This window comes from Bombina bombina, chromosome 2 (genome assembly GCF_027579735.1).
Source record: "Bombina bombina isolate aBomBom1 chromosome 2, aBomBom1.pri, whole genome shotgun sequence".
NCBI classification, from domain to species: domain Eukaryota; kingdom Metazoa; phylum Chordata; class Amphibia; order Anura; family Bombinatoridae; genus Bombina; species Bombina bombina.
Window position 1 is genome coordinate 1,231,165,193 of NC_069500.1, and position 23,593 is coordinate 1,231,188,785.

General features: G+C 39.5%; 1 protein-coding gene across 1 annotated transcript in view; it reads right to left on the minus strand.

The window, feature by feature from the left end:
• Nucleotides 1–23,593, minus strand: part of ATP10D (ATPase phospholipid transporting 10D (putative)) — a 452,340-nt gene that overhangs the window by 110,269 nt on the left and 318,478 nt on the right. Inside the window, exon 14 of the mRNA XM_053703992.1 lies at nt 9,145–9,271. Coding sequence (XP_053559967.1) covers nt 9,145–9,271 — 127 coding nt within the window. The remainder of the gene's footprint in view (nt 1–9,144; nt 9,272–23,593) is intronic.

Consider the following 23,593-nt stretch of genomic DNA (forward strand, 5'->3'; position numbering starts at 1 on the left):
CCCGCAGGTGAACACCAAAAAGGAACAGAAACACTAACAGGACCAGCCTGTCAGACATCCTATTCCTCAAGAGCTCAGAACTGGGATTTAGATACACAAATCAAAAGACAACCAGGAGTAGGATCTTGTCCTTCCACTCGTCTAGTGCTGTTCGCCATCTGATTCAGAAGATCGAGGATCCGATGAGAAATCGGAACTGGTATCCTACAATGCCACCAACACATGCCGCAGCAGTACACGCAGACGCGCCAGTCTGAATCTAAAGGCAAAATCCACCTCCGGCAGGACATCTGAAGGCCCCGACCCTGAAGACTGTACCCCTGAAGCCTCAGAGGTAACCGCTTCCCCAGAGGAAAGATCCAATATAATCAAACTCGCACCCAACGCCCCCAGGTTGAGGACACGGATAAACTCTTTGCTTGCAATCAGGAAGCTGTAAGCGCACCAACGTCAAATATATGGCTCTGCAAAACCTTGCAGTAACCTCTGGTGGAAATAAACCTCCTTCCGGAGAAGGGGTCACAGTATTCAGGACAACTGCCTGTGTAGGAGCAGAAGGAACTGGGGAATGCACCTCATGGGACACAGAATCATCAGAGGCAGATGGCTCAGCAGTCTCTAACCTCTCCCCAGAGGGAGAAGAGAGCACTCTATATAATGGCATAAGGAACATAATTGATTGGGCTGGATTACCCTGGCCTCCCCACAATCTATGCAAGTAACAGAATCTGAATCAGAGAAATCCTTCTCCGAAAAATCAGAATCCTCCATAGCTTGACTGATTAAATTATGGACAAAAAACAACTGGCATCTTACACCTCCAATGGCTGGGGCACTCACCACCTCCTATGATCCAGACAAGTAGAGAAACAGACCTTCTTCACCAACACTCGGTCATGAATACAGAAATGGAGAACGAAAACGTGACCACGCCCGTTCACGAGGTGCGACATGTAGGCCAAAGAAAAAGCACGCCAGTTCACAAGAACTGCGCAGCTCAAAAAAAAACTTGTACGTTCCATAATAGCCATGAGCTCCAACACCTCTACACATAAGCAGACAGAATCACATAACAAACATGATTAAAGTCCCCCACTGTTTGATAACCCCCCTCAGGAGATATTAACCCTTGATTCCATAAAGATAAAGGAGTCCCACTGAGACCCTGTCTTCTATCATTTACATTACATTCCCACAATGAAAAGGAAAATGAAACAATCTTGAGTGAAGAAAGCAGACCGCGAAACTCGTCAACGCGGATTGCTTATGGAGCTGTTAATATGAGTCGGGATGGTTTTGCAGAAAGACTCTGCCTGCATCTCAGGACTCTTAATTCTCACTTTGAGGCTAACAGGACTACTTAAAACTCCAGTCCCATCTCGAAGAGTACTACCCTCCATAAGGAACTACACCGAAATCTTCTGAAATCTTCTGACACTTCTCTGCCAACCTACTGTGACGAAAGGCAAAGAATGACTGGGGGATGAGGGAAGTGGGGGAGGTATTTAAGCCTTTGGCTGGGGTGTCTTTGCATCCTCCTAGTGGCCAGGTTCTGTATTTCCTAAAAGTAATGAATGCAGTTGTGGACTCTCCCCATTTTAAGAAGAAAATATTGTATTTTGCTTAGATCATTCCCTGATTGCTACATAATACACTGAACTTTACAACTGTTACACGTTGTCATTGCTCAATATCCTGCTGCAAATATATATACTCAGAACTTTGCATTTATTTGTTTCAGTTAACCAAACTGCTTTTCCTGTGATTCTCCAATATTTGCCACAACAGTATTTAAAGGGACAGTCTACCATAGAATTGTTATTGTTTTAAAAGATAGATAATCCCTTTATTACCCATTCCCCAGTTTTGCATAACCAACACAGTTATATTAATATACTTTTTACCTCTGTGATTACCTTGTATCTAGGAACCTTCTTCCAGCCCCTGATCACATGACTGTGACTGTTTATTATCTATTGTCTTGCATTTAGCATTGTGTTGTGCTAAATCTTAAATAACCCCCTGTGGCTGAACAGTGTTATCTATATGGCCCACGTGATTTAAAAAGAATGTGATAAGAGGCAGCCCTCAAAGGTTTAGAAATTAGCATATGAGCCTACCTATGTTTAGTTTAAACTAAGAATACCAAGAGAAAAAAGCTAATTTAATGATAAAAGTAAACTGGAAAGTTGATTAAAATTCAAAGTCCTATCTGAATAATGAAAGTTTAAGTTATACTAGACTGTCCCTTAAATAACTAACTTACAACTTGTCTATCACCTGAGCTGCACTGCTTATTAGTCTGGCATCTGCTCCAACATTTATTGTGTACTGTGAAACCCTGCATTACCACTTTTTAATTGGTAAAGCTATAGCATAGATTCTAAATTCTACAACACATTTTCCAGTTTGCTTATTGTGAATACTGTCTCCTACCATATACATATTGTACTCTCTGGATCTTTTGCTGTGTGTGTCAAGATTACATTCAAAAGGATAATATGGGATACAGAACCTTTCTTCCGTCCTTTCCAGTGGCAAGGAGCAGGACTAGCCAGGTCCCAATGTATAACTGTAAATAAGTAGATTTCCAGCCTCCAGGGAAAAATTTCAAAGACCTTTATTTCTCTTTTACAGGGTCCATGAAACAAACGACAACGTTTCAAACCACTCACTGGTTCTTAATCATGTCATCATGACATGATTAAGAACCAGTGAGTGGTTTGAAACGTTGTAGTTTGTTTCATGGACCCTGTAAAAGAGAAATAAAGGTCTTTTAAATTTTTCCCTGGAGGCTGGAAATCTACTTATTGTGTCAAGATTACAGTCATGCTCTCTGAAGCTCAATACTATCTGTTTCCTTTGAAGCCTGAATATATTGCATAGATAAGTTTTACACTTCATGAACCCTGCAATAACGCCTTGCAACTATGAATCACAGAATCTCAACTATCCACGCCTAGGATACTGTTCCCTGGGTCAGGGGTCAGTGTCTCCAATTCCCTACAACTGCCCCAAGAGTCTGTCTCCTGAGCGGTTATACACAGGAGTGCGACAGAGCTTTGCAAAATCTTTGCCTCCTCCCAGTGGCCAGGAGTGGATCTTTAGATACAAAAATAAGGAAAGGGTGTTGTGAGGTCACCAGGTGAGCAGTGATATATATATATATATATATCTAGTTAGTTGAGTACATAATAGATGAAGTGTCACTCCAATTGGCGAATATTACCTGAGATATTGCAACATATTATCCTGATAGTATCCTGGGGTCACTGCGTATATGTGATTACTGACTCTCTAGAAACACAAAACTTATCCTATTAAATCTGCTTTAATACACAAGGTCAGGTATATAATAGGAGATAATTATTTGTCTTTAATGATAGCTGAAGATCGGTATAGTTTGATAGCTTTGGAATAATAAATGGTTATGATACTAGCCCCATAACTATTAAAGAGCAGTAGATGTTATTTTGAACCATTAAAACACATTCTCTTTCACCACAGAAGTTTTATACCTGCAGTTTGTAAATATGATCATTGTTATACAAGATAGTGTTAAGTCTATTACATTGCTCGTCACAAATTGTTTTGATTAGATCAATTAGCAGTGTATTGCTAGGTAGGATGCATGTTTGAGTAAACTTGCCGCATTCACTTTATATCATGTAATTGCTAAGAACGTATCTAATGGTCCACCGTGGGGAAACAGTGCACACACATAATAATCTAACTTAAACGTACAACTGACATGCTAAAGGTAAACATTGGGCTATTGGATGCAGTTATAATCCCGATAGCCAATTAGAATGTATGACGTTTGCCTCCTGTAACACATACCGATCACGATTGGTCCAAAAGGAGGCGTGTAGATAATGTAGCGTGCCATTGGCTTTCACATGATCCCACAGGGTATATAGAGTGTGCAAATGCGGCACTCGGCTTGTCAGTATTTTACTCCACATTGAGAAATGCCGGACAGTAATGACCGAAACGCGTTTGTGTAATTTTCCTTCTTACAGAGTCACTTTGGCTTTTGGACACAGCTCAGACTACCCCTGGCACCTGAAGCCGACGTTTCCAGTTATCAGCCAGGAATACAGGGGGGTGGTTTGGCAGTGTGTCCTGTTATATACACTCTGTTGTTGGATATTGGTTCTTAGAGGGTGATTAGGTTTAACCTTCATCTTTATATGTAATGTTCATTACATCCCTTGTTTTAATTTATGTTAACAAATTAGTTTTTAATACATTAACTATCCAACACTACTTAGTTGAGATTACTCAGCATTACCACTTTCAAATAGGAATGAGTGCTATTTAACCCCTTCTTGTCCCTCCCTTCACCTTTCCTTATTTTTGTATCTATTGTATTTAAAGTGGCAGCACCAAGGTATTTATTACCCCTTATATCCTATATTTAATAGATCACAGTGCCAATAATTTACCCATTGCTTATACAGGAGTGGATCTTTGCCTCCTCCCAGTGGCCAGGACTTGTGGACTCTCACCACCTGGATTGCTCATCTGCTAAAATTAATAGCCACATAATCAGTTAAAAAAAAAGTGTCAAATTTGATATTATAATTGAACGATGGGGGGGGGGGGCAGTTTGGAATAATAATCTGCCTGTAGCATGATACTGCTAAATAAGAACACTAAACAGGTTGCATAACAAATAGTTTTCACTTTCCTTACACCGTCTGCAGAATGTTCCCATTTGTTACATGACTGAGCAGAACAATGGCATATACTCCCATTCCCGACTACTGAGCTATGCATAATGGGTCAAGCTGAAGTATTATGAGAGGGGGTAGGTTTGATTCAATTATGTATGCAGAACAAAGTAAATCTGACATCTAATCAATAACCTCATGATGTGTGAAATGCAGTCCAAATTTAACAATAAACAATTTATTTACACTCAAAATAAACCTATATTTCTCACAGACATATGGCCTCCAGATCTGTAAGTCCATATATACTTTACCATCCGGCTTAAAGGGACATTATACACTCATTTTTTCTTTGAATAAATGTTTTGTAGATGATCTATTTATAAAGCCCATAAAGTTTTTTTTTTTTTAAATGTATAATTTTGCTTATTTTTAAATAACATTGCTCTGATTTTCAGACTCCTAACCAAGCCCCAAAGTTTTATGTGAATACCGTCAGCTACCTTCTCCAGCTTGCTCCTGTTTGTGTAAAGGGTCTTTTCATATGCAAAAGAAGGGGGAGGGGGGTGTCTTATTTGCCACTTGCAGTGGGCTTTCCAGCTGCCTTTTCAACAGAGCTAAACTGAAAGCTTCTAAGTAAGTTTTTAAACAGTTTTATACTGGATTTTTATATCAGTATCTGTGCATCTTATTCTTTATAGTAGTGTCTATTACATGCAGTTATATGAAAATGAGTGTATACTGTCCCTTTAAGGCTTATACAAAAAAATTACTCTGAAAACAAACCAAACACAATTTAAAGAAAGCTGGGCACATTTGTATTAATTAATCTCTCTTTTTTACACTCATAGAACAATATTTACTACTGGTGTTACACTTCAAAAACTTCCCATGAAATGGAAAGCAAGGGACATAGATTTATCTAGGTCTGAAAATGAATGATTTGTAAGCCCTTTACATGAAATGCTGCTTGTTGCTTGCTATGAAGCAAATACATAGAGCTGTATGTAAGGCAGACTGGTGCACAACTGTACAATTAAGCTTAAAAGGGATATGAAACCCAAACGTTTTCTTTTGTGATTTAGACAAAGCATACCATTTAAAAAAGTTTCCAATTGACTTCTTATCAGCTTTGCTTCGTTCCCGTGATATTCTGTGTTGAAGACATACCTAGGTAGGCATCTTGAGAACTACATGGCACAAAATAGTGCAAATGGAAAACTGCTGCCATATAGTGCTCCAGAAATGGGCCGGCTCCTAAACATCCGTACCTTCTTTTCAACAAAAGATTACCAAAAGAACAAAGAAAAATTGATAATAGAAGTAAATAAAAAATCTGTTTAGAATTGTATTCTCTTTCTGACTCATGAAACAAACATTTGGGGTTTCATATCCCTTTAAATTACATACAACCTGTTAAGTATAAAAGAAAACAGAGTGAATTAACAGAGAGTTGCCAGCCCTGGTCACTGCTCTACCGTATTTACAAATTTGATAGTTGTATGGCGGCGCAGTTCCCTCCTGGGAGTTTCAGAGTCTGTGTACTTAATTTTGCACCGCCGTACAACTATCAATCCTGTGGAGTATAGCCTCCTGATAGTTATTTGGAAATGGAAAGAACAAAGTAGGGCTGCAACTAACGATATTTTCATAATCTATTAATCGGCGATTATTTTTTTGATTAATCGACTAATCAAATAAAAATTACTATATCTAAAATAAAATCCACATACTGAGTGTTACAAATATAAACTTCAGACAAAAACTTCACAACTTTACATTAAGACAACTGTTTGTCCAATTTAGAAGCAGCAGAACAAATTTTTATAACGGTTTCAAAAGAGGTAGCACTAGAAAGAGGTAGATTATTACTGTTTATAACATTCTGTTATTCACTCTTTGGGAAACTTTGCACTGAAATGCAAAAATGTTAACATGTCCACATGCTCCTGGCTAAGGCTGGCTCTCTTTTTGCAAGCTATTTTGCCTGCAGCAGAAGAGAGGCACTCAGATGGTGTTTAGGTGCCTGAGATGCATGAGTAGGGTTTTTGTCAATTTCACCAAGGTGGGATATTTATCTTTATTAACTCTCCACCAATGCAAAGTGTTTTCCTCCTTGGCCTGGACTTCATTCATAGCATAAAAATATCTTGAATATCTATATGCGATAGTAAATAACCAGCTATAAGGTTAGGGAAAAAAAGATCTAGTTCGCTCTTAAAATAACAAATATATACTTATAGAGGTTGAATTTGGTACATATTACAATTTAATTAAAAATATTAAAAAAAAAAAAAAGTCAAAAGTGCTAATGAATATCTATATCAATAACAGGACAAAGCCTTATACATTTATCTATACAGTACATATAATGAGCAATAGCAAGCAATCCGCTAATAGTGCAAACAGATAATAGTGCACATCAATTCAAATAACTCTCACCAATCTAGAGCTAGGTGTAAATAACAGGCTTGGCACTATATTTTGCAAAGCATAGTCCCAATTTACCGGATTTAATATAAACAATCCAAATGATGACTATTATTTCTGGGTTGCACATAAGTCAGGAGTAGTTGTAAACTTATACTGTCCTGAAAAAGTGAAAAGTAAATGTCTGTAGATGTCCTTTAGGCTAAAGGCATAACCATAAAACGCAATACCATGTGCAGGAACCCAGTGGAGTGAAGCAGCTGGTGCTGTGCACAAACCAACCAATTGCAAACCAACTAATCGATTATGAGATTTGTTGACAACTATTTTAATAATCGATTATATTGATTAGTTGTTGCAGCTCTAGAACAAAGAAATCACAATATATATTTTTAATTCTAAGTAGGTACAATAAAGATAAAGTCCAAAAAGGATTGCCTTTTCTTGATATGGTGGAACACACAAAAACCAAGCTATGACATCTCGTCATGGAAAATACCACAAATACAATGGGCTTAAAGGGATACAAAACACAATATTTTTCTTTCATTATTAAGATAGAGCATGCAATTTTAATCAACTTTCTAATTTATTCCTATTATCTATTTTTGTTTGTTCTCTTGCTATCTTTATTTGAAAAAGCAGGAATGGAAGGTTAAGAGCCAGCCCATTTTTGGTTCAGCACCTTGGTAGAGCTTGCTGATTGGTTTTCTACATTTAGTAACCAATCAGCAAGCGCTACCAAGGTGCTGAAATAAAAACAGGCTGGCTCTTAAGCTTACATTCCTGCTTGTTCAAAGAAAGATAGCATGAGAATGAAGAAAAATTGAAAATAGGAGTAAATTAGAAAGTTGCTTAAAATTGCATGCTCTATCTGAATCGTGAAAGAAAAAAATTGGGTTTAGTATCCCTTTAAGGATAATGTTGCAGAATTTTAAAAACCATTCTACCATAGGTAGAATGGGACTAAAATACAGGACAAACTACTTCTAAAAAAATGTTTATACTTTAGCTTTAAGAGCAGCCTCCAAATGAACATTGCAAAATTTAACTTTTATAGAAACTGTGTGTGTGTGTGTGTGAGAGAGAGTGTGTACACGATGATTGGCTTTGGAAGAAAAATTAGACAAATGATTAGGAACCTGATAAAAAGTCAAATAAGGTCTTAACAAAAAATAAACAGATTACATCAAGCCAGTGCCAGAAGAATTTTTATTTGCTGTGCTAGATGTTTAAATCACTCATAAAAGAAGACTAATTGCACCAAAGACAAACTAGCATGAACCCAAAATTAGTTGACGATTTAACTCTTCTAATAGTATATATATGGGTAACAGGTATAACAGGATCCTCTGCCTCTTGAATCATATATTATAGGAGAAACAAACTGCAATTTTTTTCAAAGTACAGAGAAATTCAAGCAGAAACTGGAAAGCAGGCCATGCTCATTGCAAACACATTACAGTAACTGGTTAAGTGTCTAATATGAAACCATCATTCTCAACTTGTGCGTGCTGGTCTGGGTAACCATAAGTCAAAAGTTCTCCAGGGCACAAAAACAATATAGTGAGAGAACAAAATGTTCTCCTAGGAAAACACTCAAATAGTGAAAAGCAACCACATTATCAGGGAAAATAGAGGCGCAAACACGTTATAAATATGATCTGCTTTTCAAAGTGTGTTACAAAGCAGCATCTGGACAGGCTATAGCAGACAGGAAACACAGACAAAACCCCCAAAACTATTTTGCCTGCTTCCACATGATCAGCAAAAAGCAGGAGATACCCTCCTAGAGAGTAATCCCCCTTCCATAAATCTACAGGAAAACCCCAGGGGTAAGTGTACAGTGGTGTCTATGTTGGACCATTTGCAAGGTCCAACAGGGTTACTGTACTGAGTAGGGTCAAAACTTTTTTTCTTCATATGAGCAAAATAAAAAAAAAAATTACTTCTGCTAAAAGAGAGCTCTAGATCAGCCAAAGGTATTCCAAAATGATAGGGGTATTTAGGAGCATTTCAAGGATACACATACACTTACCAAGTAACATAAGTTCATTTTCCAGTCTTAAAGCAGATTCATAAAGCAGCTCTTCACGATGGTCAATACTGGTTTCTGCCAAGAAATGTGAATGTAACCACTCTGCGTATTCGGGATCAGTCATTACCTACAGAGTGAAAAATTCAGCAATTAAACAGTTATCACTGAAGTTACATCAAGAACTAGATTAGGTGTTCAAACGTAGAAAATTGCAAATGTAAAAATACAAATTTGTTAGCAGTTTTAATTGTATATAATAAGGCTTAATATCATCCTTACATAATAATGTACTTTAAAAAAATAAGCTATGATCAAGATAAAATAAAAACAAATGATGCTTACAAGATCATTTCCTTTCCTTCTGTATAAGGAGAGTCCACGGCTTTATTCCTTACTTGTGGAAAATACAGAACCTGGCCACCAGGAGTAGGCAAAGACACCCCAGCCAAAGGCTTAAATACTCCTCCCACTTCCCTCACACCCCAGTCATTCTGCCAAGGGAACAAGAAACAGTAGGAGAAATATTAGGGTATAAATGGTGCCAGAGAATAAAAACAAAATTTAGGTCCGCCCATCGGAGTACACTGGCAGGGGCCGTGGACTCTCTTTATACAGAAGAAAAGGAAATTATCTGGTAAGCATAATTTATGTTTTCCTTCTTAATATAAGGAGAGTCCACGGCTTCATTCCTTACGTGTGGGAAAATTATACCCAAGATCTAGAGGACACTGAATGATAACGGGAGGGCAAAAAGAGAGGCAGACCTTATTCCGAGGGCACCACAGCCTGCAAAACCTTTCTCCCGAAACCTACTTCAGCCGAAGCAAAAAAACATCAGACTTGTACAATTTTGAAAAAGTATGTAAGGAGGACCAGGTAGCTGCCTTACAAATCTGATCCATAGAGACCTCGTTCTTAAAGGTCCAAGAGGAAGCCACTGCCCTAGTGGAATAAGCTGTAATCCTCTGCGGAAATCTATGTCCCACTGTCTTGTAAGCTAAGCGGATAACACTCTGTAACCAAAAAGATAAAGAAGTCGAAGAAGCCTTCTGGCCCCTACGCTTCCCAGAATAAACAATAAACAAGGAAGAAGTCTGTCTAAAATCCTTAGTAGCCTGAAGATAGAACTTAAAGGCCCGAACCACGTCCAAATTATGAAGCAAACGGTCCTTCGAGGAAGGAGGATTGGAACACAAGGAAGGAACCTAAGCTGGTACGCAGGACAGACTTATCAAAATAAGTTAAGAAGGCTCACATTGCAAGGCAGCAATCTCAGATACACTGCGCGCAGAAGCAATAGCCTGCAGAAAATGAACCTTCCAGGACAACAACTTAATGTCAATTGCATGCATATGCTCAAACAGAGACTGTTGCAAAACCTTAAGAACAAGATTTAAACTCCAAGGAGGTGCATTACATCTAAAACACAGGTCTGATCCTAATCAGAGCTTTAACAAAAGACTGAACATCCGGAAGCTCAGCAAGCCTCTTGTGCAGTAAAACTGACAGGGCCGAAATCTGTCCCCTCAGAGAACTGGCAGAAAGGCCCTTTTCCAGACCATCTTGGAGAAAAGAAAGGATCCTGGTAGCCTTAACCTTATTCCAGGATAAACCACACTCTCACACCAGAATAAGTAAGCCCACCACACCTTATGATAGATGTGAAGACTAACAGGCTTATAAGCTGGAATGAGAGTATCAATAACTCTCTCAGAAAAACCTCTCTTGGCTAGGACTAAACGTTCAATCTCAATGCAGTCAGCCTCAGAGAATCTAGATTGTGATGAACAAAGGGACCTTGTTCCAGCAGATCCCTGCGACAAGGTAACTTCCATGGAGGAGACGAAGACATCCCCACCAGATCCGCGAACCACATCCTTCGCGGCCACGATGGAGCAATCAGTAATACCGACGCCTGCTCCTGCTTGATGCAAGCCACTACACAAGGAAAGAGAGGTAATGGCGGGAAAAGGTAAATGAGAAAGAACCTCCAAGGCACTGCTAATGCATCTATTAGCTCCGCCTGAGGATCCCTGGAACCTGGACCCATTTCTGGGTAGCTTGGTATTGAGACGGGACGCCATGAGATCTATTTCCGGCGTCCCTCACCGGTTGCAAATCTCAGCAAACACCTCAGGATGGAGAGACCATTCTCCCCGATGAAAGGATTGCCTGCTGATAAAATCCGCCTCACAGTTGTCCACACCCGGAATGTGGATCGATAACAGTGAGCAGTTGTGGACCTCCGCCCACTCCAGAATCCGAGATACTAGGGAGCTCCTCGTAACCGGGAACAGCTTCCTAAATAAAGAAGGGAAAAAGGAAGATCCAATCCTCTCATTCATTCTTAATAATATTCACCATCTTTATAGGAACTGCGAAATCCAAAGGAACAACCCTGTCCTCGTAAACTCTATCTAATTTAGGAATCGGAGGTCCATCCGGCAGCTTGGCCTCTGAGACCCTCAAAGTAGACAAAACTTCCTTTAACAAGAAGTGTAGATGTTCAATCTTAAATCTAAAGTCCGGCAGCTGGTTTAGAAGGAGTAGATTCCAACCCAGAAAATTCATACTCTGAAGTGTCAGAGTGAATTACATTATCGGATAACCGAGCAGAGGTTAAATCCAAAAAAACTATCAGACGCCCCCAGGGAAGGATAGCAATATTTGACCTTTCGCTTGCGCTTAGCTGGGCGAGGCAATCCACTAAAGGCCGCAGACACCGCCATTTCTAACTGTGCAGTAAAGTCTGAAGGTAAAAGGCCTCATCCAGAAGGAGGATCAGGAGTACTAGGGGAAGCTGCATGTGTAATAGGAGATGACTGTAGGATGCGCACCTCACGGGATGGAGATCCCTCAGAAGTGGACGGCTCAGTTCTATCAAACATGTTAGATTTCTTTGACACAATAACTTTATCAAGGCCTGTGGAACATAATTGAGCGGGCGGGTAAACCACGGCCTCCTCACAATATAAACAGGTATTAGACATAGTAGAGAGAAGGGGATTCAATGGCACTACCTGGTAAATGCAGTAGCTGCACCCTAAATAGAATGATAGCTCTATGGCTTATCAAATAATAGGGTAGAAGGTGCCGTGTATTAAATATACTGAGTACAAAAGAAAGATTGAATACAACAATTATTCAAGCATACACATAAAGCACTCTATGCAGACATCTAGTGATAAGAACAGGTTTATACGGATCCAAGAGGGGGCTGAGGGAAGTTTCACTGACTATCAATTTAAAACATAACTTTTATTAAACGCAACAAAACAGGAATTTAAAATACTGGGATGTGCAATTAAAATAAAAAGCTAGAAAGGATTGAGATTGTATTGTCTCGGATTGTGTACCCAAATATAGAATATACAATGTCTCATTAAAGACCACACTAACTGTGTGCGGTTTCAGTGTGATTGATGTGAACAAAAAACGAGTACAGTGCTTGTATAGGGATAGATTCTCGGGTAGGGTAACAGTGTTACCTATATAAAGCACTGTGTATCCAGATATTGATACTATAAGAGTAGCCACTTGCCTCTAATATAAATGAATACTAGTAATAGTTCTCTGATAAACCGCTTCAATAAGGTGACAAAGATCATAAGGTATACAAACAGATTCAAATACAGATGTCTGGTTACTATTAGTAGGAGACTGAGTAAAGTTAAATACACACGCCCCACCTAGTACATAATTTCAAGAGTGGATGTATACTTGTAATTTAAATATTATTTATCTCTAGGATGATACAGATACATAATTTGCTATGAATGCTGAGATTATACCTTGTGACAGTATCAAGCCCAAGAAGAGATAATAAGAGGAGCGGCAGTTGCAGCCTTGTGCAGACAGTTGAGAATGTACTTGGTTGTAATTAAATCAGCGGCTGGTTTAGTTTCTATTACATTTTATCATATACTGGATATCACATCTATTTCCAAAGAAACAGCAGGAGTACTAGACTGCACTTAATTACTTAACTTATTGGTTCAAGTAGAAAGCGGAGCCTAAATAAGCTAGTATAGTGCATTCTTAGGTTGCGTAAGTTCCATTTAATCACACACTTGTGGGCTATACAATAATAGATTACTTGAGCGGTATGCACCATAAGCACTAGGAGCAGTTCAACTCTATAGTATACCGAATAACTATTGAGACTATCAAAAAAAAATGGTGCGCTTGCCGTTAAATTTAGGTACTCAATCTTAAATAGACTACAAGTTACTATGGCTATTCAGCATATAACAAGCCTGTCAGCGTGCCCTAACAAACACAGGCGCTCCCAGACTCTCATTAAGAAAGCTGTGTAAACGGCAAAACATGTTAGGGTATTGGTGAGGAGTCTGGGAGCTCCTGTGTATCTATATAATCCTGGAAATAAATAATATTTAAATTACAAGTATACATCCACTCTTGAAATTATTATGTACTAGGTGTGACGTGTGTATTTAACTTTACTTAGTCTCCTACTAGTAGTAACCAGACATCTGTATTTGAATCTGTTTGTATACCTTATAATCTTTATCACCTTATAGAAGCAGTTTATCAGAGAACTGTTACTAGTATTCATTTATATTAGAGGCAAGTGGCTACTCTTTTAGTATCAATATCTGGATACATAGTGCTTTATATAGGTAACACTGTTACCCTACCTGAGAATCTATCCCTATACAAGCACTGTACATCAATCACACTGAAACCACACACACTTTGTGTGGTCTTTAATAAAACATTGTATATTCTATGTTTGGGTACACAATCTGAGATAATACAATCTCAATCCTTTCTAGCTTTTTATTTTAATTGCACATCCCAGTATTTTAAATTTCTGTTTTGTTTAATAAAAGTTATGTTTTCAATTCATAGTCAGTGAAACTTCCCTCAGCCCCCTCTTGGATCCGTATAGACCTGTTCTAATCACCAGATGTCTGCATAGAGTGCTTTACGTGTATTCTTGAATGATTGTTGTATTGAATCTTTCTTTTGTTCTAGGTATTAGACTTAGGTAAAGAGGGAGTACCCTCCAATGCATCAGAATCCCCCATAGCTTGCGTATGAAAGAGCAACTAAAGCAATGAATAAATATAGGAAAATACGGCACCGTTATACCCCTAATGGCTGGGGCACTCACCACCTCCTATGACCTAGGCAGAACAGAGAAACCGTCTCCTCTCCGTTAAACAACTCCGTCAGAAAAGAGGAAGAAAATGTGACCACACCCTGTCACATGGTGCGCAATGCAGGACCTCCCCTAAGGGGAAAAGCGTGACAAGCCTACTTTAAGCTGCGCAGCTCCAAAGTGAACGTAAAACCTGTATGTTCCACATCAGCTTATGAGCCCAAAATATCTCCACATGTCGCAGCATAAATCATCAATAACATATGTGATCAATCCCCACTGTTCAATAAATCCCCCCAGGAGACTATTAACCCTTGATTCCATACAGATAAAAACTAAATTTATGCTTACCTGATAAATTGATTTCTTCTATGGTAAGACGAGTCCACGGATTCATCCTTTACTTGTGGGATATTATCCTCCTGCTAACAGGAAGTGGCAAAGAGCACCACAGCAGAGCTGTCTATATAGCTCCTCCCTTAGCTCCACCCCCCAGTCATTTGACCGAAGGTACAGGAAGGAAAAGGAGAAACTACAAGGTGCAGAGGTGACTGAAGTTTTAAATAAAAAAATATAATCTGTCTTAAAATGACAGGGCGGACCGTGGACTCGTCGTAGGGAAGAAATCAATTTATCAGGTAAGCATAAATTTCCTTTTCTTCTGTAAGATACGACGAGTCCACGGATTCATCCTTTACTTGTGGGATACAATACCAAAGCTACAGGACACGGATGAATGGGAGGGACAAGACAGATGCCTAAACAGAAGGCACCACTGCTTGAAGAACTTTTCTCCCAAAAAAAAGCCTCCGAAGAAGCAAAAGTATCAAAATTGTAAAATTAGGAAAAGGTATGAAGGGAAGACCAAGTCGCTGCCTTACAAATCTGTTCAACAGAAGCATCGTTTTTAAAAGCCCATGTGGAAGCCACCGCTAAAGTAGAGTGAGCTGTAATCCTTTCAGGAGGCTGCTGTCCAGCAGTCTCGTATGCCAAACGGATGATGCTTTTCAGCCAAAAAGAAAGAGGTAGCCGTAGCTATTTGACCTCTAAGTTTTCCAGAATAGACAACAGACAGAGAAGATGTTTGACGGAAATCTTTGGTCGCTTGCAAGTAAAACTTCAAAGCACGAACCACGTCCAAGTTGTGTAACAGACGCTCCTTCTTAGAAGAAGGGTTAGGACACAGAGAAGGAACAACAATTTCCTGATTAATATTCTTATTAGTAACAACCTTAGGAAGGAATCCAGGTTTGGTACGCAAAACCACCTTATCAGAATGGAAAACAAGATAAGGCGAGTCGCATTGCAATACAGATAGTTCAGAAACTCTTCGAGCCAAAGAGATAGCAACTAAAAACAGAACTTTCCAAGATAGATGCTTAATATCTATGGAATGCATAGGTTCAAACGGAACCCCTTGAAGAACTTTAAGAACTAAATTCAAACTCCATGGCGGAGCAATAGGTTTAAACACAGGCTTGATTCTAACCAAAGACTGACAAAACGACTGAACGTCTGGAACATCTGCCACATGCTTGTGCAGTAAAATTGATAAAGCAGATATCTGTCCCTTTAGGGAACTAGCTGATAACCCCTTCTCCAATTCTTTTTGGAGAAAGGACAAAATTCTAGGAATCCTGATCTTACTCCATGAGTAGCCTTTGGATTCGCACCATTAAAGATATTTACGCCATATCTTATGGTAAATTTTCCTAGTGACAGGCTTTCAAGCCTGAATCAAGGTATCTATGATCGACTCAGAGAATCCCCGCTTAGATAAAATCAAGCGTTCAATCTCCAGGCAGGCAGCCGCAGAGAAACTAGATTTGGATGCTGCTAACGGACCTTGAATGAGAAGGTCCTGTCTCAGTGGCAGTTTTCACGGTGGCAGAGATGACATTTCCACCAGGTCTGCATACCAAGTCCTGCGTGGCCACGCAGGTGCTATCAAAATTACCAAAGCCCTCTCCTGTTTGATTCTGGCAATCAGACGAGGAAGGAGAGGAAAAGGAGGAAACACATAAACCAGGTTGAACGACCAAGGTACTGCTAGAGCATCAATCAGTACTGCTTGAGGATCCCTTGATTTGGACCCATAACAAGGAAGTTTGGCATTCTGACGAGATGCCATGAGATCCAATTCTGGTGTGCCCCATTGACGAATCAATTGTGCAAACACCTCCGGATGGAGCTCCCACTCCCCCGGATGAAAAGTCTGTCGACTTAGAAAATCTGCTTCCCAGTTCTCTCTAAAATATCATCCAATGGGGTCTCAACCTTAAAAGCCTCCTCAAGAGCCTCAAACCAAAAAGCAGCTGCAGTAGTTATAGGAACAATGCACACTATAAGGTTGCAGAAGAAAACCCTGATGAATAAATAATTTTCTTTAGAAGACCCTCTAATTTTTTATCCATAGGATCTTTGAAAGCACAACTGTCCTCAATAGGTATAGTTGTACGCTTAGCTAGGGTAGAAATAGCTCCCTCCACCTTAGGGACAGTCTGCCACGAATCCCGAATGGTGTCAGATATGGGAAACATTTTCTTAAAAGTAGGAGGGGGAGAGAACGGAATTCCTGGTCTATCCCATTCCTTAGTAACAATGTCCGAAATCCTCTTAGGGACCGGAAAAACATTAGTGTAAGTAGGAACCTCTAGATATCTATCCATTTTACACAATTTCTCTGGTGGAATTACAATAGTGTAACAATCATCCAGAGTCGCTAAAACCTCCCTGAGTAACAAGCGGAGGTGTTCAAGCTTAAACTTAAAAGCCGTCATATCTGAGTCTGTTTGAGGGAACATCTTTCCTGAATCAGAAAGCTCTCCCTCAGACAGCAATTCCCCTACCCCCAATTCAGAACATTGTGAGGGTACATCGGAGATGGCTAATAAAGCGTCAGAGGGCTCAGCATTTACTCTCATACCGTACCTACTGCGCTTCCCCTGCAAACCAGGCAGTTTAGATAATACCTCTGTGAGGGTAGTAGACATAACTGCGGCCATATCTTGCAGGGTGAAAGAATTAGACGCACTAGAAGTACTTGGCGTCGCTTGTGCGGGTGTTAAAGGTTGCGACACTTGGGGAGAAGTAGATGGCAAAACCTGATTCTCTTCTGACTGAGAATCATCCTGAGACATACTTTTATCAGCTAAAATATGTTCTTTGCAATGTAAGGCCCTTTCAGTACATGAGGGACACATTTTAAGTGGGGGTTCCACAATGGCTTCTAAACACATGGAACATTGGCTTTCCTCAATGTCAGACATGTTAAACAGGCTAGTAATGACCACAAACAGGCTTGAAAACACTTTATTTAGTGAAAAAATAACAATCTTAAAAAAAACGGTACTGCGCCTTTAAGAGAAAAAAAAGCATAACATTTTTCCAAAACTGCTTGAAAACAATAAAATTGTCCCAATTTTATGATAGAAGCATCCTAATTCTGCAGCTAAGTTTGCCCCACAAGGAAAGGAATACTTAACCCTTACCAGAAAAAATGGAAAATTATATAATGTTTATTTCAATAAAAAGCACCCCTGCACCTCGCCACAGCCCTGCTGTGGCGCCTACCTGCCCTCAGGGTTCTGTAAAACCGGGTTAAACCTTTGATTTGGCCCAATACAGCTCACAAAGGCCCATCGGATTTGGAGCTTGCTGCTTGCTTGAGAAAAACAACTGCGCAACTGAGGCGCGAAAATAGGCTGGCAGGCTTCCAGCGGGGGCGGATGGTTTCTTTTCCCCTGGGATCCTCTTGCACACCACTTCCGGAGCAGAGCGAACATCGGATACAGCGTCCCACACACTGCTCCCTGGTGCAGCAGTGTGTTTTTGGGGTATTAAGGCTGGTATATCAGTTGAATGTTTGTGTGGGGGATAACCGCCTCTTGGAAAATACAGCTCGGCCTATGTAATTACGGGTGTCTGGCTCCTATGCACGCCTGTTTGTACACCGCAAGAAGGCCGGTATAAAAGTGCCGCTGAGGCGGCTGGAATACATAGAAACCTGGTGTGGACAGACCGTTCTTGGTGAGCTATTTAATTAAGTTATCTAATGTTATTATGCATCCAGAACTACACCAGAAAAATACACCAGCATCCTTGCCCGAATGACATGCCTTGATACACTTTTGCACGGCTCTCCTAGCTGCTGAAATCATCCTTGTCGGGGATATGTTTTGTGTGGACTGGGTCACTGAACAAACCACTTTAATAGCCCTGACCTAGTTGTGTGCAAATACTGAATAATCAGGGTTAGACTGTGACTCCATCTAGACTCTCCTGTGGTATTACAAAAGTTGTTTTGAGACTGAGCCTGGTAATAACTATTTTTGTAAATACTTTGAGCAGTTTATTATAGGGCTCTTCAGATTGTATATAATATATAAAGTACTAATTTAGGCACACTATAAAATCTCCTCTTGTTTTGCCACATAAGTTTCATTTTCTAGAGTATTTCTAGGTATATAGATGTAACAGTAACAAAAGCTGTATAAGATAGCTTAACTAAATTCTGTTCTGTCTGTGTTTTTGTTACATTGAATAATATCGCTGTGCCTAGATGTAAAGTTCTGAAGGCAGATAGTATTGTAGCCACATAAGAAAGGAATCTATTATTCAAATTAAAGTTTAGGCATAAGTCTTAAGCCTATATTGAACTATGCTGCTTATAAAATCCAAATGACCTGAGTGTGGGTTTTAGAGTAACTTATCCATTTATTTAAGCTTTGTCTGTCAGATGGTCAGATGTTTTTATTATTACAGGATGGATATATATGCTTAGCAGTACAAATTAAGTTATAAGTCTCACAAATCACGATTTGACTTACACCTTAGTGCATTTTTTTTTTTTGGCTTTTTTTCTTTTTTTTTTTTTCTTCTTCTAGTTTTTAAGGAGTACACTTATTAGGCACTTGTATAGAATTTAGAGGTCCATACAAGTTAGAGATTTATTAATAGTGAGTAACACGGTAGCGTACCTGAGGTCAGGATAGAGGTAATATAATATATGTTCTGAAGTCCCCCACCACTGCGACTCCTCACACATAGTGTTAAGTTGAACTTTTGACACAATTTGTCTGGTACAAGGGCTACAGACATATTCTAGTATGTACACGCACTAATAGAGGTTGATTAGCGTATGTTTCACCCCTTTCTTAAATAAATATACGCACTACAAATTTACCTAAGGTTTTAGATTAGGGTGCACACTGCTATAGGGATTGATTAAAGTACACAATAAAAATTAGAGTAATATAAGATATATATGGTAAGACCCTAAATTTCTCTACATAATATATTATTTGGACGACACAGGTCAAGGTCGCAGACAACTAAGGGTTAAGCATATTTTTCTGATAAGACCTTTTTTTTTTTTTTCCTTCTTCCCTTGTTTTTGGATTATTTCTATCCCGCAATTCTAGTTGCCATTAAGCAGTAGTACATGGAAAGATACATGCACCAAAAGGGCTCTCCCTCCACTATGCCGCCTAAATCTAAGGATAAGAGGGGGGGCAGCAGGACGCTGGATTCTAGTATTGATACCCCATTAGATAAAAGCTCACCGTCCTTAATGGGCAGTAATAGGGCAGAGTTTGCCGCTGAGGTGGCAAAAATTCTAACTCCTCAATTTGAATCTGTAAAATCGGACATTAGAACCGAAATTTCAAATCTTACTGCAGAAGTTAGACAATTCTCCTCAAGGATTGAGGAAGCCGAAAACCGGATTTCGGATTTAGAGGACAGATTTAATATACAGGAGCCTATTACAGAGTCACACAGAAAAATGATTGCATCTTTACAAGCTAAGATTGAAGATCTTGAGGATCGCTCAAGACGAAATAATCTGAAAGTGATAGGCCTCCCAGAAACATCAGAGTTTCAGGACTTGATGGCCTTTGTATCTATTACGCTTCCTCAGGCTTTGCAGATTCCGGCTCCTGCTGTCCCCTTTCAGATAGAGAGGGCCCACAGGATAGGGTCGCGTAGAGAAGATAATGAGGGGAATAGACCCAGACCAGTGATATTTAAATTTCTCAATTTCCAGGACAAGATGCTATATCTACAGCATTACCGAAAATGTAATCCCTTGGTGTTTCGCTCTCATAGACTGCTAATCTTTCAGGATTTTTCATCAGAAACCCTGGCTAAGAGAAGAGACATGTCTTTTTTTATGGCAGATTACAGAAGGGGAATTATAACATTAGATTGATGTATCCTGCGAGATTGGTAGTTGTGAGAGAGGGTAAATACCTTACACTTAATAATGTTGTGGAAGCAGAGACTTTCTGCAGAGAGGAAGGGTGTTTATCTTTTTTCTTTTTGTTGTGTTGGGGTGTTTTTTTTTTGTTGTGTTTTTTTCTCTTCTCTCTCTTTCTCTTCCCTCCTCCCGACCCGTTCGCCCAGGTGCGTTCATCTGCCTCATTCACAATATACGGTTAAAATGTGATGGGAAGTAAATTAAATCTTTTGTCTTGGAATGTGGGGGGCGTAACCTCCCCAATCAAACGCAAATCTATAATCAAACATCTGGGAAGATTCCAGCCTGATATAGTCTTGCTCCAAGAATTACACCTCAAGCCCCAAGAATTCCCCAAACTCAAATCCAAATGGGTGAGGGAGGTTGTGGCAGCGCCTTCTTCATCCAGAAAGAGAGGGGTGGCCATATTACTCAATAAAAATTTGAATTATCATTTGCATAACGTGGATGTAGATCTGGAAGGGAGGTTTTTAATATTGGAAATCGAAATTAATAAAACACATTATGTATTATGCAATATTTATGGTCCGAACCAAATAAGACTATAATTTTTGGTCCGTGTTAACAGGCAAACTACACAAATTTATAGGCAGTAATCTAATTATTGCTGGTGATCTTAATCTGATTGCAGATACCGTGCTAGATAATTTGAAAAAAAGATCACTGCGGGCGAGATGTAGGAAGGTTCGTATTTTTCATAAGTTTTGTGCACAATTAGGCCTAATTGATATTTGGCGTTCACAAAACCCAGATAGTCGCACATTCACATGCATGTCACAAGCTCAGCAGGCGCTGTCCAGGATAGACTATTTTCTTATTTCAGACTCTCTTCTTAGTTGGAACTGGACTTCACAAATTGAAGACATTATAATATTGGACCATGCGGTCATCTCATTGTCATGTAATATGGCATTAAGAAACGCGGGTGGTAATCTCTTTCTCTTCCCCAAATTCTTAAATAATAATGCAAGTTTTCAAAATTGGCTACAATCAAAGTGGGCTGACTATTCAAAGAATAATAGGAACTACTTTGATAAGATTGAGGTATTTTGGGAAGCCTCCAAGGCTGTCCTGCGTGGGGAGATAAAATCCTATACTATTTCTTTGAAAAAGAAATATACTCAGGTTGATAGGCAGATGGCTAATCAAGTCAAAAATGCATATAGAGTTTATATTAATAATCCCACCAAACACCATTGGGAGACATATGTAAACGCTAAAACAGTGCGCGATATTCATATAAAACAAAATAGTGTTCAGGAGGACATTAGATTGAAAGCAATTTATGGCGGTCATAAAGGAAGATCTGCAAAATTTTTGGCTAGGTTGGTTAAATCCGCCCCAAGGCAAGCTATTCCAGCAATTAAGCAGGGTACTGCATGTTACACGAAGCATCCCGACATTGAAAGGGTTTTTGTGGAATACTTTCAAGATGTATTTAAATCAGAGACCCCGAATTTAATTAAGAAAACAGAATTTTGGCAGAGGATAAAGGTCCCAAAATTGTCCGAGGAAATGAGGAACTCTTTAAATGTTCCTATATCTGAAGAAGAGATAGTAGCTGCAATTAAACATGCCAAACCAAATAAAGCCGCCGGACCAGATGCGTTCCCCATTGAATTTTATAGGATCTTAGAACCACAGGTGGTACCGGTATTAGAAAAGTTATTTAATTATTATTTTTCAGAAAACTCGAGCTGTTCCCAGTATTTCGCCGCCGCGAATATCTCACTAATTCTGAAAAAGGGCAAAGACCCTGAGATACCCAATTCTTATCGGCCCATATCTGTCCTAAATACGGACTATAAGATTTTGGCCGCCATTCTCGCTAACCGTTTGAAACCATGTATTGGTAGTATAATACATGGGGACCAATCGGGTTTTATGCCAGGACGAAATCCCGTCATAAATATGCGTAAATTGTTAATAATAATTGAGTCATACTGGAACAGACAGGCGCTCCCCAATCAGCATAAGACTACGTATAAAGCAATTTTAACGGTGGATACAGAGAAGGCATTTGACCGTGTCAATTGGGAGCATTTGCTATTCTCCCTTGAGCAATTTGGCTTGTCTAGAAAGTTTAATGACTATATTAGATTAATCTATAGGGCTCCGACATCTGCACTGATTATTAATAACGTTTTATCCCAACGACTGACCTTACATAGAGGTACCAGGCAGGGTTGCCCCCTCTCCCCTCTTCTATTCAACATTAGTTTAGAACCTTTGGCTTTACTATTGCGTCAAGAACTAGAGGGTATTTCGTTGGCAGGTGAGAAACACGTTTTGCTTCTGTATGCAGATGATCTACTCCTATTTTTATCTAATCTCAGTACAGCGCTGCCAATTTTGCAGGGTATTGTTTCGGATTTTGGGGAGATATCAGGCTATAAGATAAATACCACAAAATCAGAACTATTGTGGCTACATAAAGACTCCACATCTACTATAGATCAACCATTTTTGGAAGTGTTACAAATCTCATACTTAGGTTTGAAATTATCACGTAATCCGGCGGAGTGGTACAAGGCAAATTATGTGGATTGCCTGGAACAATGCGGTAAAAAACTGGAGGAGTGGGTTGGACTGCCCATATCCCTTTCGGCACGCGTGATGCTGATTAAATCAGTTATTTTCCCCAAACTCCTATATATTTTACAAAATATACCGCTATTTCTGCACAAAAAAAGATGTTACTAGGTAAAATAAAGCATGTACGCGCTTCCTATGGAAAGGTTCCAAACCTAGAATTGCAAGCCATCGACTTATGAATAACAAGCTGGCAGCGGGTCTTGCTCTCCCCAACATCCAGGCTTACAATCTAGCGTGTATTTCTAGGACTGCGATAGACTGGCTATCGGAAAAGGAGCAAATTTCCTCCTTCTCCTGGGAATCAGGGTTGGTCGCTCCCTTCTATCTGAAGGCTTTACTCCATTGCCCCTTGACTTCACTACCATCCAACATCTTTTATTTATCCATGTACAAGAATGTCATAGCGGCATGGCAGAAATTATGTAGCACCCTAGAATGCACTGTACATGTCTCAAATTATTTATCTATAT